At 35.5% G+C, this 18,542-nt stretch overlaps 3 protein-coding genes across 4 annotated transcripts; 2 read left to right on the top strand and 1 right to left on the bottom strand.

Moving 5' to 3' along the window:
• Positions 1–345: 345 nt before the first annotated feature.
• On the top strand, positions 346–5,523 carry LOC104219254 (isocitrate dehydrogenase [NADP]). The gene is made up of 15 exons (XM_009769903.2): positions 346–760; positions 855–898; positions 1,042–1,151; positions 1,467–1,504; positions 1,797–1,874; positions 2,435–2,488; positions 2,567–2,668; positions 2,777–2,865; positions 2,975–3,078; positions 3,236–3,304; positions 3,395–3,510; positions 3,652–3,686; positions 3,775–3,917; positions 4,657–4,779; positions 5,225–5,523. Exons 1-15 carry the CDS (start codon positions 511–513, stop codon positions 5,316–5,318), a joined length of 1,449 nt encoding a protein of 482 aa, XP_009768205.1. The 5' UTR covers positions 346–510; the 3' UTR covers positions 5,319–5,523.
• A 1,971-nt stretch (positions 5,524–7,494) lies between these two features.
• LOC104219253 (glutaredoxin) lies at positions 7,495–9,624 on the top strand. Its single transcript, XM_009769902.2, has 4 exons — positions 7,495–7,778; positions 7,867–7,955; positions 9,165–9,263; positions 9,409–9,624. The coding sequence occupies exons 1-4, from the start codon at positions 7,723–7,725 to the stop codon at positions 9,489–9,491; spliced, it is 327 nt and encodes a 108-aa protein (XP_009768204.1). The 5' UTR covers positions 7,495–7,722; the 3' UTR covers positions 9,492–9,624.
• A 1,860-nt stretch (positions 9,625–11,484) lies between these two features.
• LOC104219252 (uncharacterized) lies at positions 11,485–17,887 on the bottom strand. Of its 2 annotated transcripts, none has more exons than XM_009769901.2 (9): positions 17,659–17,887; positions 16,132–16,476; positions 15,823–15,856; positions 15,399–15,620; positions 14,943–15,032; positions 14,010–14,075; positions 13,829–13,920; positions 13,694–13,741; positions 11,485–12,014 (listed from the first exon to the last, which is right to left on the bottom strand). In XM_009769901.2, the coding sequence occupies exons 2-9, from the start codon at positions 16,470–16,472 to the stop codon at positions 11,912–11,914; spliced, it is 996 nt and encodes a 331-aa protein (XP_009768203.1). In that variant the 5' UTR covers positions 16,473–16,476; positions 17,659–17,887; the 3' UTR covers positions 11,485–11,911. The 2 variants fall into 2 exon arrangements, with proteins under 2 accessions (XP_009768203.1, XP_009768202.1); XM_009769900.2 differs by having other exon boundaries at positions 16,132–16,473; positions 17,659–17,884.
• Between the last annotated feature and the right edge of the window lie 655 nt (positions 17,888–18,542).

Raw genomic sequence — 18,542 nt, 5'->3', positions numbered from 1 at the left:
GTTACTCCGATACTAATTTTAATCGCGAAGTAACTTATACCAGATCTGCTAACCAAATAAAGTATTAAGTTTTGAAATTTTATACCAATACTATATCAAATTATACCTCGTACCAAACGACCCCTAAGGGTTTAAAAAAAAAATATCACAAAAGAAGATGCCTTCCTGATTATTATGATAGAAAACTCCAAAGGAGTACAAAGCACTGAAAAAAGGAAAAGGAGCTAGTAGGAATTGAACTCGTGACCTTACGTATATTTTGAACACTTGACAGGTAAATTACACTTTTGAATTGAACTCGTGACGTTATGTATATTACCTTATGTATATTTTGAACCCTTGACCGCTAAACTATACTTTTGTACTGTGTTAAGGTTTCGGGACCTTGCGCCCCCCTAAATCCGTGGTTCGAGTGGAGGCCGAATCTTGTGTGCACGGCGGACAAAGACAATAGAGAGTTGCTCAGAGCAGCAAAAACTGGCAAACTGATTAAAGCCAACAATAAGTGTTATGCTCACCGCTCGACTCAGACTCCGGTCTTCCGCCATGGCTGGTGTTGCTTCTTTTATCTCATCTTCATCGGCTTCAACATCATCCGCAGTTTCCAAAAACCTTTCTTTTCCAACCATTTCCAATCGGCAGCTGTTCAAGAGCCGTGTTTATCTTCCCCACCGAATCCCCAATGCTTCAATTCGATGCTTCGCTTCCACTACAGCTTCGTCTAAAATCCGCGTTGAAAATCCTATTGTTGAAATGGACGGTAAATTTACTGCTCTTGACACAGTAAATGCACCGAGTTTAATTATTCATATCAACTCTATTACTACTTTGTTTATTGTTTTATTTTTTTGTAGGCGATGAAATGACGAGGGTTATATGGACAATGATCAAAGACAAGGTATATTTATTGTTAGCTTTTTGAATATATCTTTTATTTTTTATTTTTTTTGGGCCAATTTTTCTGTCTCTTTCTTATTCTGCTTCTAAGGTTTATCGTATGTATATATATTTTTTCATCCGACGTGTTTACTTTGGTGGCAGCTAATATATCCTTATCTAGAGTTGGATACGAAGTATTACGATTTGGGGATATTGAACCGTGATGCCACTGACGATCAAGTTACTGTTGAAAGTGCCGAGGCTACACTTAAGTGAGTTAAATTAATTGTTGTTCTACCTTCATTTATACCTTCATTCCCTTGTTTTGTATTGAGGAATTAGTTGCTTTAGGGAATCTAATGTTATTGTTTTTTTTCCGTTACAATTGATGACAGCTTATAATTTATAAAACCATCACTGAACTGAAGTAGATTAATGTACTAGTTTGAGAAGTTAGCTACTGTTTTTTTTTTGGGCAAATGCTTCTGTATTTCACACCAAAGATTGTTGTAGGGAAATTGGAGTTAATTTCTCAAGCAGATTCTAGTTCCAAGACAGAATTGGGTTTATAGTCTTTTATTGTGCAGGTATAATGTTGCTGTGAAATGCGCTACCATAACACCTGGTCAGTTATCATCTTCATTTTTATTTTTTATTTTTTTTTGGGGGGGGGGGGTGTTAGAAAAGCATAGAGGAAGTTTAAAGGAGACGAAATTTCCATTCTGTGAAGTATTTTAATAAAATAATTCATGCTTTATTCCAAGTGTCTCATTTAAGTGGTAGTTATCTAATTTCACATATGGCTCTCTCATATTTTAGGTTAGAGAGTTTGAATTTCTGAGAGTGCATGAAATTATGTGGGAAGGTGGCAAACTGCATTGCAACACTTTCTCATTTACCTACTTTTGATGTTTCAGATGAGACCAGAGTCAAGGAATTTGGGCTGAAGTCTATGTGGAGAAGTCCCAATGGCACAATCAGAAACATTTTAAATGGTTTGCATGCAATTCAATTTGTATTTATTGCAATTTTAAGGCCATGCTATTCTTATGTATGATGTGCATCCATCATAATATGATAGTTTTGGCTCTTAATGGGGTTTTTATTGATGTAGCAGGGAAACTTTCCTCATCTATAGATGACATTATGTTAATCTCATGAAATACCAAAGATGGTAGATACAAGTGGCTATTGATTGAATTAATAAGATACCATATGCTATTATTTTACATGGAGTGAGTGGCATTATATATAATTGACACTGAACGAATCATTGCATGTAAAGGAAATAAGTAACTATAGCAGGCTTTGTACTAGAGTTGTTGGGACATGAGCTCTACAATATTTCGGGCTTGTGCAATGAGTTAAGTGAACAGATTATACCCTGTTTTCTTATATGTTATTTCAGAAATACCTGGTTCCTATTTGAGCTTTCGGCTTGTCAAAAAGAAAAAGTTCAATTAATAGATAATTAAATGGATAGTTAAAGAATGGATGTGATACTTTCTGAATTCATTTCCCATAATTGCTAGAAAGTGATAGATTCTGCCTTCAGGTACTGTTTTCCGGGAGCCTATATTATGCAAGAACGTCCCCAGAATTGTTCCTGGTAACATTTCTTGAACCACTTCTTGGTACAAGTCTAATGTCATCAGTCTCGTCAGTGCTTAACCTGTGAGATCTGCAGGTTGGAAGAAACCCATTTGTATTGGTAGGCATGCTTTTGGTGACCAGTATCGTGCCACAGATGCAATTATTAATGGGCCAGGAAAGCTTAAAATGGTTTTTGGTGAGCTAATTGATTTCTGTCCATTAATTTTATGAGGCAAAACATGCAGATACAAACATATGCATGCTAATAGATATGCTCTATTTTTGTTTTAATTTTTTTTTTCAGAGCCAGAAAATGGGGAAGCCCCTACGGAACTGGATGTTTATGATTTTAAAGGTCCAGGTGTTGCACTTGCCATGTACAATGTTGACCAGGTTTTCTTTTTTCGCTATGCTTTAATAAATGGTTTTGCTGATTCACTTTCATGCCCTTTTCCTCATTCTCTTGTATCCTTATTCTTTTTGCTTCGGTGAAATTTGCTAGTCAATTCGAGCGTTTGCTGAATCATCAATGTCAATGGCGTTTTCGAAGAAATGGCCTCTATACTTGAGTACAAAAAATACAATTTTAAAGAAATACGATGGAAGGTATCCTTCAATTTATGCTTGTCTCGTATTTTCCCTTCAAGTCCTTCCAAAAATTCCCTCTTTTCTAATTTTAACAGGATTGCTACTTGGGATCTCCAAATTTTATTTTTTTAAAGAGTTTAGACAAATTATCAAATGTCAAACATAATTGTGTCAGGTTTAAGGACATTTTTGAAGAGGTATATGAAGAGAAGTGGAAGCAACAGTTTGAGGAACACTCGATATGGTTGGTTCTCTATGAGATTAATAAGGGCTTTTTTGTAGTTTATTTCTGGAATTGTTGCAATACTGGTTGAAAGCTGTCACTGGCATGTAGGTATGAGCATAGATTGATAGACGACATGGTAGCTTATGCATTAAAAAGCGAGGGTGGATATGTTTGGGCATGCAAGAACTATGATGGAGATGTCCAGAGTGATCTGCTCGCTCAAGGTGATTCGCATGACTGTACTTTGTGACTTCGTTCTATTCTTTTGAAATTCATGTCTTAGTTGAAGATTTTAATTTGGTACAGCAACACAGTTGCTACATCAACTATTTCCAGTCTAACTGAGTCTGTTTTTGATTATGTAGGATTTGGTTCTCTGGGCCTCATGACCTCTGTATTGGTCAGTATCTTCCTATCGAGCTTTCATTGTATTGTAGCATGTCACACTCATTGCTCTGCTTTATAACATCAGGTATCTACTTTTGCAGTTATCTTCTGATGGTAAGACATTAGAAGCTGAAGCAGCCCATGGCACAGTAACCAGACATTTTCGGCTGCATCAAAAGGGTCAAGAAACAAGTACAAACAGTGTTGCTTCTATTTTTGCATGGACAAGGGGACTTGGACATAGGTGAGTTCTGTTTCAATTCTCTAAGACTATTACCAAGAGTAGGTGGAATTATGAACTTATTGCCTGCTTGATTTGATCTCATGTTGGCCCTATAATTAGGATGGAAAACAGAAAAAGGGAGGAGTAGCATAATTGTAAAAATGAAATCTATAGAAATTGTGTCACTCTTCTGTCCCATATTGTAGGTCATGTTCACTTCACACATTCAAAGAATATTAAAAGTTTTTCCTGCTTCTTTTTCGTTTTTGCCCTTCTATAGATGAAAGAACTCTCTATAGAGCAAGAACTAAGAAATATTCCAGAGAAGCTAATGTGTTTAAGGGAAGTTGTGAAATGAAAAAGCCTATTTCGTTATGGTTTGGAGCACCCCGAAAAGCTAGATACTGGTTATATTTCTTTTCCATTCTATTTTTCTTTCAGGGAAGTGATCATTATCTGATCTGGAAGAAAAACTAAAGGTGGGTCTTCTATATGGGGAAAAAACATATATATATATATATATATATATATATATATATATATATATATATATCTCGCCGGGATTCAGGAAGTGTTCACCTTTTAATTTCTTATGTATCAGATGGCAGTTAAAGTAGGAAGATCTTAGTTGGTCCAATTGAGATATTCTCAGCTTTAGATGCACCACTCAATTATATTATCCTTGTAAATGTTTATGATATCCTGATGTCAATGAATCTGTCTCTCAAAGCCTAAAAGATACGCACTGATCCATCCACAGGGCTCAGCTTGATGGGAACCAAAAGTTGACTGAATTTGTTCACGCCCTGGAAGCTGCTTGCGTTGGGACAATAGAGTCCGGGAAGATGACTAAGGATTTAGCTATATTGGTTCATGGACCCAAGTAAGTGGTGGTTTACTCTTTTCAGTATCAAATCTACAGCCTGTATACTCCTGTTCTATTTCCCTACTCCACACTTAGAATTTCTAGTATCTCCTCTAATTGAAGGCAACTCCTCACCTCACAAAAAGGAGGGGGAGGTCCTTTTTTTGATATATGGTACATATATTTTATGGAAATGAGATTATTCTGGAAAAAGGACATATAATGTGAACAATAAATTCCATAGCTTAGGTCACTTTGAACAATACAACGAAGAATGTTCTTACCTTCTTACCACTCAATTTTTAATGATTTATTTTGTTGAACTAAAACCTGATTCAGTTAGCAAGCTAAACCAAACGAAGAGGTGTAAACATGAATAGGCTGTGCCTGTTCCTCCTCCTCCCCCTCCTCCCCCCCCCCCAGTAATTGGAAGCTCAATTTCTGAGTGATTATACTTGTGCAGGGTATCAAGGGAACACTACTTGAATACTGAAGAATTTATTGATGCTGTAGCACTGAAACTTCAAGAGAAGCTTGGTGCCTCCGCAATTGTATGAGCTGAAACAGATCATGAGCAGCAAATCATCACATATTTTTTGCTTCCTACTCATACCCTTCACAGTGAACATAAATCTATACGCCGCCAATGGAGATTCTTTTATACTAGTTTCTGTAATCGCTCCGATAGGAAATAACATCTCTTTGAGTGATTCATGCTGGTGACTCTTAAAATCCTCAAATAAAAATGCCATTTCTCGTCCATTTGTCAATTTTATATCATTGTGCCGGTGTTTTAACTAATGGTCTTTTCTACTATTTCCGAAACAAGTCAAGTCTCCACATGAAGGAATGACTCTTTTAAATAGAAGTATGTGATTTCTTCATGTGTCGACCTCTCGACTCTGGGCATATGTAGCTCTGTGGATAGTGCTACACTTTCGCAATTGGGTTTTTGTTTCTGTTACTTCTCCGTTGCACGTTAAGCTTTTACTTGTCCTTTTTACTCAAGTCACCCCCACCAAAAAAAACAATGGAATTTTATAGGACCTTAAGGAACACATGTATTAATGCCTCAACTAGTATAATTTATTTAATATAAACATATTAATGCCACAAATAACTTGATATCCTTTTATTCATAGATTGATATTACTGCCTAGAGTTTAATTGCTTTCTTGACTTCGATCTTATTTTTATCTTGTTGTTATTTCTACTTGTTGCCATTACCTTTTTATTCGTTCTTCAGCCGAAGGTCTATCGGAAACAGTCTCTTTGCCCTTCCAGAAATAGGAGTAAGATTCTGTACATCTTACCATTTTCAGATCCCACTTGTGTGAAATTATTGAGTTTTTTTTGTTGTTGTTGTTATTGTTGTTTTAATGCCTCAAACAGATTAAAAAAGTAGCCTTCTAAATGAAATACATAAAATTTCAAACACGTAAAATTTAAATGGTTGAGTTTAAATAAACTAATGAAGTCCAAGGTCAAAACAAAAAAAAAGTCCAAGGTCAATGCAGGAATTTCTTACCAGATGTAGAGGTGGTCTGTGACTTCTACATTACCAAAAGACAATTAAAATACAACTACTTTCGTATCTTGTTAATTTACACAATATACTATATCAACCGAATATGACCACCATTTTCAGACTTAAATTTTTTGAACAAACTGGTTATTCATCTGTTGTAAACAATTAAAATAAAAGCATAGTCATTTACGTAAGTAGTGACGACAATTGAATATCGTGTATTAGTTGATAAATTTTTACGTTTGTGCGTGCGAACGAGCTGACGAACCTAATGTCGGTCCAGCCATTAATCCTCTCAAGGATTTGACCCTACAATAGCGGGCGAAGTGCACTAGTAGTCATTTTTAAGTCTATTATTTAAAATATATTCATAATTTAAAATATATTTAAAAATTAGTCAAAATTGTCCAAATTTTAGGATTAAGTATTCTGAAATTATGTATCCTAAATTTTTGAGCTGTCAATTCGAAATTCAGGACATAAGATTCAAATATCTGGATACAATTTTCGAACTTATGACACGATTTCTTAAAGTTTGAACCTTGCAGGATGCATGGCCTGAAATTTAAGCGAATTGACTAATATTTAAATATATTGTACAACATAAATATATTTTAAACATTATACATACGGGAGAAATTTAAAAATAGCCAGATTTACAACTGGTCATTCAAAAATAGCCACAGTTTCAAAATTAATCGAAATTTAGCCACTTTTCATGTAAAGATAAATCTGAGCGAAAACATTGTTCAAAACCCGGAAAATACATCCGTATATTATACTGGAGTTCTAGCATAAGTATGTTTGAACTCCAGCATATTATACGGGAGTTCCAGGATAACTATGCTGGAACTCCAGCATAATATGTTGGAGTTCCAGCATAAGTACACTAGAACTCCAGCATAATATACGGGAGTTCCAGCAACTATAAATGTCCAGTATAATATACTGGAGTTTGGAGCACCGGTGCTCCAGTCTCCCGTATATTATATAGGAGTCAGCGAAGTATACCGGTCCAGCATAATATGCTGGAGTTCGTACACAGATGTACCGAACTCCCGTATATTATACGGGACTGGTCTCTCTTGCAGCAAAATAGTGGCTATTTTTCATTGACCTTATAAGCGGCGACTATTTTTGATTGACCAGTCCGAAAACTGACTATACCGTGCTATTTTGACCTTAAAATTGGCTACCTAATGTCATTTCTACTAAATATTCTGGAGTCGTTAATTGGCCGGCCACGGTCTAATAAATCTTGTGGGCCCAGAATATTTTGGGACAAATTTGTCTTTTTATTTCTTTCTTTTGCGGCAAGGCCATAACCTGTCGTGTCAAATTCTATAAATTGAGCTTCAGGAAAGCATTCTTTATCCAAAAATAGGAATTCTTCAGTATAATCTAGGGTTTCTTGAAAAGCAAATTGATTGAAAATGGCGCTTGCCAAGGCTAAGGAAATTGTTTCTGCTAATCCAGTCGTGGTCTTCAGGTCACATTTCTATATCTGTTTAATTGTGTATTTTGTAAAAATCTGAAATGTTTGTTTGATCTGAAATGGTTGTAAATTGAATTCGCAGCAAGACATACTGTCCGTTCTGCGTTAGCGTCAAGGATTTGTTGAGTAAGCTCGGTGCTTCGTTCAAGGCCGTTGAGTTAGATACTGAAAGTAAGGCCTCTGCTTCTGATTTGCAATTTCTATTGTCAATCGTTTTGTATTTTTTTTTTTTATGAAAGCAAATTTAGCATTGGTTTTTTTTGTGCTAGATAATAAATCTTATAGCCATCATTCTAACAGTCGAAGTTTGTTTTTTATAATTCGAACTTGGTATAGTTTGGAGGGATAACAATTCGCAAGAGAGAAACCTACTTTCCCTCTGTTGCTTATGATAGACCTAAGAGACTCTAATAGAGTATAGCAAGTTGACTAGGTGATTTCTTCTCATCTACATATGCCTTGTGGATAGAGTAACATGACATTTTGTGCCGGTGGGAGTTGGCAAGTATGGAATAGTCGTGGTGCGCAAGCTGGTTTGAGTACCACCATTACAACAATAACAACAACAAACCCAGTAGTTTCCCACAAGTGGGGTCTGGAGTGGATAAGATGTACACAGCCTTACCCCCCTGCCCCGGAAGGGCAGAGAGGTTTCCGAATGGCTAGAGAACGGCTGAAACCACCATTACAAAAATAAAATAAGAGTATAGCAAGCTGTTTGTAAGACAATATAGGCAAGTAGCTACACTAACACATGATTTGACACAGGTTACCTTACTAGTCATATAGCTCGCTTAGCACAAAAGTTTGGCTAGCTTGCTCAGTAAACTTAAACTACTTGTAGCAACACATATCAGTCCTCTTTTTTCATTTCTAGTACTATGCAATTCTCACAAAGCTTTTGTCTATGTCGATAATGTACTTTTGTTTTTGAAGGACTGTAATGGTCGGCTAAAACTCGAATCCTAACATCACCACCAGATAAGCTACTGGTCAATTGGGTTTTGTGTTAACTATGTGAAAAAATGTAGCCTCTCATTGTTGTGTGGAGCGAAATTTGGTGCATATTGTTATAATTGTGTAGATGTATCATTGATTTATCATACATCTTGCTAGCAATGCAAGGCAATTTGGAAAATCTAGTTATTTAATAATGTTGTTTAAGCAATTTGCTCCGTCTAAAATGGCCTCTTTAGTTGTTATTCATCTGACGGATAAAGTTTCTGGCATGTATTCCTTGTCCATAGTTTCGAACCAACAATATTCTTCAGTGTACTGTGAATTTATTCTCAGGACAGATAGCTAAGTGAGTAAACTGGTGCAATTTTCTTACTGTTATTTCTTGTCTGTTGAACCTAATGATTCTATTTGATTATGTAGAGGATGGAAGTGAGATCCAGGCAGCACTGGCTGAGTGGACTGGTCAGCGCACTGTGCCAAACGTTTTCATTGGCGGGAAGCACATTGGTGGCTGCGACGGTATGATCTTCGCCTTTTCCTTTTTGCTTTTCCTATGGTTGAAAATTCTAGTCATAATTATGAGAAAATAATCCTAAAGGCACTTTGAAATCGATCTTTCTGAACTCATGCAGCAGTTGATTTTCTTATTTTTTTTCATTTGCAGCGACAACTGCATTGCACAGGGAAGGGAAACTTGTCCCTCTGCTAACCGAGGCTGGAGCACTTGCTAAATCTTCTTCCGCTTAGATGGTCAAATAGTCAGTTGGTTGTTCAGTGAATGGATCTCGTGAACTTACTCCATAAATAAAGCGATTTCTGTTTTCGTAGCAAAGTGGTTATGTGAATGATATTTTTGCTTCAAAGAAGAAAGTTACTTGAATGAGTGTCGTGCATATGAACATTTTCGTTTGACGCCTAATTCGTTATTGTGCCCTTGTGGATGTTCTGTGTTGATGGTTAACTGCTGGGAAGTTGCCAGCAGTTACAACAACTACTACTTTTCAATCCCAAGCTAGTTGGGGGTGACATGAAACTACTTGTTCCTACCTGGAGCTGTTACATTAGGATATTCTATAATTTGGAGGTCTCTAAATTTTGACCTGCATATACTTAAACAGTTGAGGGACTGTCAACGAATGAGGACTTGTCCAAGAAAAAAAAATAGAGGGAGAGGGCACTTGAGGAGAACGCCATTGAGATGCACAGGAAAATCCTTTAGCTTATTTGTTGGCGAATGGATAGCATCGTGATTTAAGCAGAGGTGACCACAATTAAGTGATCTATAACATTTTCCTTTTCTTGCGAAGATATTAGCGCATCGTGTATGCTAATTTAAGGGAAGCTGATCAAAATTATTTGATCTAATCTGTTGATCGATGTAAAAATCATAGGAACATGGTGACATTACAATGAAACGACAACATACCTAGTGTGATCCCAGTCTTTATTTACTGGGATAAGAAGATTTACCGAAAGAATTTCACTTTTGTGCACAATGTATGACTTTTTACACAGGGTAGGTATATGAGTCTAGGACCCTATGCATGAAAATTCAACTACTCTTTGCTCAAAGGGCAATAAAAATAATCGAAAACATATACTACTTTGATTGTTAAATTATTCTATTAATCAGTTGGAGTTACATTTATTGCGATCCCAATGCAAATGACCATCTCATGCAGTTATTTTCTTCTTGAAATTTGATTGTTTGTTTCAGATTTTTGAATCATTGATTGGGAAAATGATTATTTGACTCCATAAATTTCTCTAAATTTTACTTGTGGCCTTTCGGATGCTCCTGAGGAGAAGAACACTGTTGGGGTGGGCAGGAAATTCCTTTAGCTTATTTGTAGGCCAAACTCCAAAGTAATTGGAGCATTTTGTGTTCGAAGCAAACCCAATCGCCATTAACTGATCTATTCTGCTGGTCCAGCAAATATGGTAGGAAAACATAGTAATTCATCATCATGAAAAAAGCATGTTGTGGTAGAGAAGGAAAGAGAGGTAAAACTGGCTGGCATACAGTTGTGGTGACCTCTGAATCCCAATGGACATCTAACTTGCAGAAATGATGAACGTCAAATAGTGCAAAGAAAATTAAAAACTTGCAGAAACTATCAGGGCTTCTAAGCTGTAGACAATGCGACTCTTAAGGATTCCTCGCACTTGATTCAACTTCAGTCTTTGAGTGTCAAGTCATTTTCCCCATCTCTTTGTCAAAAAGGTGCTGACGCTTTCAGAGCGTCAATTACTCAAATTTGCATGCCGCTGAATGCTGATCGCTTCAAACAGTCGTCGCCTAAATCACATCCAGGCCTTGTGTGAAGGGACGCCAAAGCCTCGAGTCGTTTTCTTGCTAATTTATGGCAGTGAAGAGGAAGTTATATCATCCCCCCAACTATCAATTCATCAGAGTTGGTTTTCACAGACATATTTTAAGAAAACGAAAATTAAGTCACCAAATGAACCTAGAGAAAAATAGACTAAATTATCGGAATACAGAACACATCATGGAAAATATAATTTTGTTGTAACCAGTTGCAACGAAAACTCGAGGAAACTAATCGTAGTAACTAGCAGTAGGTGGTTCGTATTGGCTCGGGCTAGAATAACTAATATGCAGCTATAGCTCATAATTTCGTTTCGGGTCAAATGAGACAAGAGCCAAGTTTCTATGTCCAAGTCCTAGCTGAATAAGCTTGGGAGACCTTCAAAAAACTCGAGGAAAAATGGACAGTGATTTATGGTAATTCTTTCAGGCAGCAGGTAATATAGGCATCTATTTAAAGAGCAAAAAATGAAACCGCATCCTTTGTGTACAAATCCAATCAAAATTCTTAGAAAAACTAAGTAGCTTTTGCCTGTGAAAGGTATACACAATTTTGAATCAGACGAACTTAGCGTCCAGAAAGTATAATAGCCGATCATTCAAGGAATTAGAGGGTGGTCAAATTGCAGATAAAAGAAGGCTGTCAACGTACTTCCAACAATAGCTACTGATTTAATTCTTAACTGAATCAATACCCACTTGGCTGACACGCTGCAGGAAATCTGCCCCAGAAAACTTATCCTGCACTCTCAAATAACACCATCTTCACCATTTAAGGAACACGAGACGCCTTAACTTTGGAAGTGACCAACTCGGGATGATCATTTCTCAGACACTTCTATGATTGGGGGAACCATCTCCATAGCACATACTGTTTAAGTCTAACAAGTAATGCAAAAATTCCATAGCACGGAATATGCAGTAAAGCCACCAACAAATACCTGCCCCAGAATCAATACAGAAACAAATTAGTTTGGCAAGAAATTATTTTGCCCGTATTCAAAGATACATACCAGCAAGAAAAAGACACAAAAAGGACAGAATTCATTCAGGAAACATTAACTAACAGCATGGAAAGACAGAAGAAAGTTTTAGCACTTGAGTTTTCCAAGAAAAAATGAGAAGTGTTTAACACAAGGTTCAGAAATGAGAAGCCTTGAATGTGGCTATTACAAAGAAACCAACTGTTACAATTTTATTTGCAAGAAGGATTGGTAATTTATCATATACGGTCACCATGATCTATATCTATATCTATCTATACTATATTAAAAGCACGTGAAATGTCGTTCGCCTTTTTTACCCTTTAAAAATAAATTTCACATTAGACAAAATTGTAATTTGATAATTTTTCCTAAAATTTAGGTGTTTAAAAGCAGCTAAAATTTTAATCAATACAATTTTCTTTATTTGAATTATGCAGAAAGTTCTAAAATTTAGGACCTTAAAATTTGTTAAACATTTCAACTTACATATATCCTTTCTTTATTTGAACCCTTCCACGTTAATTTTTTTAGTATTATAGCTTTAGAATTAACTTATTTCATTTATTAAAAGATAGAAATTAGTTGAATTAGCAGGAAATCAACAAATATATGAAATTAGTTAGGAACTACGAGAAGGAATAAAAGCACACAAACATATTATGGAGTAAGATAATACGAGAAGGAACATACGATAACAATTCATTTTGGAACAAAGTCTATTTCACAGTCCATTGTTCTCTTTATTATAAATTGAATACTTAACACAATCATGTCGAACAAATTATTTTCCCATTTAAAGGAAGCTTTTATTCATTGTTTTGTGTAAGGCATTATTTTAAAACTACATTGAATAATTAGAACGAATAAAACCATTTAAGAATATAAAAGAGAAAAAAAAAAAGTTGTTGGCAAGAGTCCATAAAAATAAAGATTCAAATGTCAGATCAAACTTTTATTCTTTGAGAGTAGAATGCTTAGTAGAAAAAATTATAATTGCAGTTGAAATTATAAAAATTTGTGATGAGCTGATATTTAAAATCTGAATAATGAAAAATAAGTTATTACATTTAACTTTGAGGAAAAAATAATCAAGTGTTTAAATTAAGTTACCTTTAATGTAGAAAAGAAATAACTAAATCTTTTACATTAACTGATTAGCAAAAAAATTAAATTTAGTTCTTTTTTAAATTCATCACATGAGTAAAAGTATTTTTCAATTAACTAAACTCTTAGCATCTAACAACTTTTGTGGTGCAAAATTTCTTTCTTTTTTGAGATCAAATATATTATTTGATACTCTATTCATTCCAAAAAGAATAATACTATTTCTTTTTTAGTTTGTTTAAAAATTTAATAGTACTTTTAAATTTGAAAATAATTAAACATAAATATTTTATTTTATCTTTAATGACACATAGTTATAGCCAGTCAAATAGTATGGTATGTGCAGGATCACAAGTTTCAAAAGTCTTTCTTTTCTACTTTCTTAAATTCTGTATCCAGTTAAACTAAATTAAAGCAGATGGATAATATTAATCTAATTCTTTGAAGCTTTGTATTCATTAATATGATTACACGCGCAAAGCGCATACTCTAAGACTAGTAAAGAATATATATCCTAAGAGAACACATACCACACAGGAGCATATATTGAAGATAAGTCAAGAAAGGGGTATGGCCACCTGAAAGAAACAAAAATAGAAGGAGAAAACCAGTTAGAAGAATGAGATGTATTCATTCAATCATAAACAAACTGAGATGAAACATACCAAAATGATTTACAGGCATGAACTATCCACTGGAAAATGACATAAACACCAGTCCATACGACAAAGTAAAAAATCCGGAACCAAGGGAACCTCTGGAAGAACAACTTAGAGAGTTAATGAAAAAATGTCCTAAATGATATTTTCACAAGAACTGGAAAATAAGCAAAATAAGAGCATTTACCAAGGAATTCAGAGATGCATCACCAAGGAGCATGACAGCATTTAGCGAATGTGTAACAACAGTAAACTGAAAAGAAAAAAAGAAGAGAGAAATATTATTTAGCTTAACAAAGGGGCAAAAGATCCCAAGCGACTATAGAATTAGACCGTCCTACCCATGTCTTGATTCATATGACTCACTTCATATTTGGGAAGATACCAAATATTTCACAATAATTTTCTGAATCTGTTCACCCAACTTATGATGTTCAAGGAATTTAAATTGATTACACTGCTCAAATTTAAACCAAGAGATGATGGGTTTCATATCAAACTAATTTTTCAACAACTACTAATATGGTGAAACTACTACAATTGATATAATATGCAAGAAAATTAACTATATAGCTTCAGCACATTTTTCACATAAAAGGCCTGAGGAAATAACAACATCAGAAACGGAGAAGAAGGAGCTACATCGCATATAACTCAATGAGGCTTGGAGATATAACGGCCTAATCTTTAATTCCTCCAATTATACTAGAGGAGGAAATGTGTTTCAGAGATCCAAAGAAGAGGAACAGAGAGAAAGGAGCAGTTCTGCATGTTGACTTGCTTCATCTTTTCTCTTGGAAATTTAGAAAGGACTGCATCATAAAGCCTCGGCCATCAAAACAAAAATCTAAGACATATGAGACCAGAAAGCAAAGAACTTAATAGTTGGTAGCTCTGGCATAAGCGCCCATATTAGAGAGAAAAAGGTGGTTCCCAAACGGAACAAAGTTGACATACAGGAGGCTGTTACAGCAAACTCATGGTTATATGTTTGAAATAAAGGCAAACTTCTCAAAAATCTCAAATCAAGTGTTAGTTTAGCAGTTGCTATTAACTATTAAGCAACCGACAGAAACAAAGAATGGAACCAGAGAGATCCTTTGAAATACCAGATACTTACAAAGTTAAACTCGTAGTTTTTGAGCGTAAGAAATGGGAAGATCACAAACCAGTAAACAGAGTCAGTGAGCATCACCGCTCCAGCAGCCATCTGTAGAGAAAAGACGGGCATAGAAATGATTCGAATTATACAATTATCTCCAACAAATTGCAAATAAAGCCGCCAACTACGAGAGACTTCCAGGAACATAACTGCTAATCAAAAAGTACTTTGTAACAGTAAGTGCAGAGATTCTCATTTGGACAGCTAGATATGTTAATGACTTCAAGTTGTGGGATTATATTTCACAAGCATACGAAACTGGGAGGATGTTCTCAAAATTACAAAAAAACATACATAAGCAGGCAGAATAGAACTGTGTTGCGTCAAAAGAAGCATTTATAGTAAATGAAGCAGCAGTTTCTACTTTCTACCTATTAGAAACCTTGTCTGGGTCCTCTAAGAAGAATGTCATACCTGGAAAAGAATCTGGAAGAGATAGCCACATTGTCCAGCAATTTCAGGAACAGCAAGTATTCCCTTGTAATCTATGCTGTTCACTATCTTGACGCCATTCATATAGTCTGTGCTTATAAGGGACTCAAGTAACCCTTGCTCCACATCCATCTGCATTTTGCTAACACCATTGTTTGCTTTGTTATACCGGTAACAGCCATAGATGGAAAGTACTGATCCAAACTACAGACAGTTACAAAAGCATGATGTTAGGGAAAAGATATTTCACTAGCAGCATAATGCAAGCGAAAGTAAGGATATTTATGTAGCATGCAATCACACACACATATATTTGACAGGTCAAAAACATCTAGTATGTACATACTCTAATAGAGTTAGTAAATGATATAAATTCAAGGAAGTAAACTGGAACTGAGATACATACCCAGAAATAGATGGTAGTCAAAGCAAATGTCCATCTGCAGAAACCAATACATCATGAGTAGTGTAAAGAGAGGAACTCCATTTTAAAGCACATAGTGCATTTCTTTCCCTAGGTAAAGCAATAAAGCTTATATATATTTATGTACATATAAGATACAAAACTTGCAAGTTGTAATAGGATACACTCCAACAAAAACAACCACTCTCAACCTTACTTATCAGGGGGGGAAAAGAAAAACTCTCACACACGGTCCTGAACATTGAACCTATATGGTGCTACATACTAAGCATTACGAGCAGGATTACTTACTGAGTATAATAGTAAAACATGTCACTTCCATGAACAACAAAATCAGCTACAATCACTGCTGTGAGTAAAACAAGTGCAAATACTCGGAAAGTCGCCAGACAAATTGGGTTTATTGTTCTCACGCATGGTCTCCAAGCTTTGTCAAAATACAAAAGCCAAGACCTTTTCTGGCAATCCTCCCTTCCATCAGATTCTGGATTGACATTAAGTGATAGTTCATACTTCCATATAAAGATCAATGATATAACTGTTGGTGCCAAGACCCATATTGCACAAAGCAAGAACCTCCAGTTCAACCAATAATCCAAAGCAGTAGTATCAGCAGTTGGATGGAGCTGCATCCTGCTGGAGACACATGGAATTAAATTGTTGCTGCAATATTAGCTAAATATTTACTAATATCCCGCACCAAGTAAATCATAATTTTACATTGTTAAAAGGTTTGCAACTTTGTAAAGCTTCTATAAGTGCAAGTGGAAGGTAAATTACAATTATGTTACTGCTATAACCCCAGACCCCACGGTGTAGTATGGGTATGTTGTTGTTGTTACGGCTATAACCAAATCAGGACGTCAACTAATAGTAGACCTGGGATCACGGATTCTATCACCTATCTTTATTCAAATTGGCAAAATAAGTTTTTTTTCCCCTTTTGACAAGAAATTTTTGCTTCTTCTGAGTTCAGACTGCAGAATTGCAAACGCGGCAATCTCAGCGTTCAATTTATAAGACAGACTTAAATCGCAGGTAAGTTTATACAGATTTCTGTTTTCTGTAAACATATCTCTTACAGGAGCATTACAGGTGAAAATTTCATATCACTGTTGCATCTGGAACTTAATTCTGTTACATACAGATCATTACCACATATTAGTTCACCTTATTGGAAAAGTTACCGCATTACAGTAAACCACACAGATAAATTAGCAGTTAAGTTTCACGGCAGATCATTTACCATAGATAACTTTAATTCTGCTATACAGATCATTTACCGGATTTAGCAGAAACACACAGATATATTAGCAGCTAAATTTAATTCTACTATTCCACATATGAGCTCACCTTATCAATAAAGTTACCGCACTACAGTAGAAACACAGAGATAGAAATGCAGTTAAATTTCACTGCTACTTCGTTAATATCTAAGCAGCATGATCCTGATTCCTGAGTTCATCATTCTGCTGCTACTTCATAAATCATCAAAGGTTTGCTACAGATGACTAAATTACATCAAGTTACTAGAGCAAAAAAACATCGATACTTTCTATTTAAGAACAGCATCAAATTATCACTTATTTATTAGTACAAGGAACAAAAATAACACTCCGCAACTAAAAAGTAAGTTACTAAATCGATGCTTTTCATAATGGAGAGTATCGAATCCGAACATTTAACAAACACCTAACATGCGAAACAATTGAAATATAGAAATTACACTTTCAGTAATACAACAAAAATGGAAAAACAAAAACTCCGCAACAAAAAAGTAAGTTACAGTAAAAAAATCAAAGAGCGATGAGCACTCACCGGCCAGATCGTACGGCGCCTGTATCGGAGAGAGAGTAGCGAATCAATGCGCCGTGGCAATAGCCAACGGGAATGGATATTACGTTTTTTTTTATGCTTCTTTTGTAAGTAAATGGAAACGGATGGATAATAAAAGGAGAGAAAAAGAAGGAAGAGTGTCTAGTTCCTTCTCCTTTGGATTGAAATTTTATCGTGTCACGACTATTGTTCCGTTCCGTAGCAGCACACAAGTACCTATCACTGCGAAATTACGCATATTAGAATTCCACAGTCATAATTAATTCTACGATTTTGACCCAGCAGGTCCCCACCCAATCGAGCTATCTAGGTTGATCCACAAAAATATGTTTCACGTTCTAGCTCGACACACTAATATTAGCAATAACCTTGTTTATCCGGATATGTGGTTTGATTCAACACAAATAGTTAAAAATATTAACTAAATAAGTTAGAGATAAAATAAACGATCAAATCAGTTATAATGTTATGGCCTAGCCCGAGCCTAGGTTGAACAGTAACTTTGTCCTCGATTGGACCCTTGGTTCGAGCTCAGTTGTGAATGAAGAACAGAACAATTAAACAGTAGCTAGAAAGCAAAAAAAAATGAATTTGTATTGCTTTAATTTGCGTGTTACAATATGTCTTACCAAAAAAAAAATCCTCTTTCATCCCTAGTATAAGTCTAAATAAGGTAAAAATCTTCTTTTCTCGTTAATTACTGATCTGTAACCGACATCAAGCAAGATTTGTGCCGTGATATCCAGTTATGTACGAATATCACGACCCTCTATCTGTCGTGTGTAACCGTTTACCGTGTTTCCCGGGGCTTTAGAACTCGTTATGGGTCCAGGGTAGGGGTGTCAATGGATATTTAAAAACCGACT

This window comes from Nicotiana sylvestris, chromosome 2 (genome assembly GCF_000393655.2).
Source record: "Nicotiana sylvestris chromosome 2, ASM39365v2, whole genome shotgun sequence".
NCBI lineage: Eukaryota > Viridiplantae > Streptophyta > Magnoliopsida > Solanales > Solanaceae > Nicotiana > Nicotiana sylvestris.
This window is presented reverse-complemented; position numbering and strand designations above follow the sequence as displayed.

Excerpts from the sequence above, each read along its gene's own strand:
- LOC104219254 (XM_009769903.2), top strand. The coding sequence starts at position 511 with ATGCTCACCGCTCGACTCAGACTCCGGTCTTCCGCCATGGCTGGTGTT. Across the intron at positions 761-854 it reads TCCTATTGTTGAAATGGACG|GCGATGAAATGACGAGGGTT; the intron begins GTAAATTTACTG and ends ATTTTTTTGTAG. Across the intron at positions 899-1,041 it reads GGACAATGATCAAAGACAAG|CTAATATATCCTTATCTAGA; the intron begins GTATATTTATTG and ends CTTTGGTGGCAG.
- LOC104219253 (XM_009769902.2), top strand. The coding sequence starts at position 7,723 with ATGGCGCTTGCCAAGGCTAAGGAAATTGTTTCTGCTAATCCAGTCGTG. Across the intron at positions 7,779-7,866 it reads AATCCAGTCGTGGTCTTCAG|CAAGACATACTGTCCGTTCT; the intron begins GTCACATTTCTA and ends TTGAATTCGCAG. Across the intron at positions 9,264-9,408 it reads GCACATTGGTGGCTGCGACG|CGACAACTGCATTGCACAGG; the intron begins GTATGATCTTCG and ends TTTCATTTGCAG.
- LOC104219252 (XM_009769901.2), bottom strand. The coding sequence starts at position 16,472 with ATGCAGCTCCATCCAACTGCTGATACTACTGCTTTGGATTATTGGTTG. Across the intron at positions 13,742-13,828 it reads CATGCCTGTAAATCATTTTG|GTGGCCATACCCCTTTCTTG; the intron begins GTATGTTTCATC and ends TGTTTCTTTCAG. Across the intron at positions 12,015-13,693 it reads TCAATATATGCTCCTGTGTG|GTATTTGTTGGTGGCTTTAC; the intron begins GTATGTGTTCTC and ends ATTCTGGGGCAG.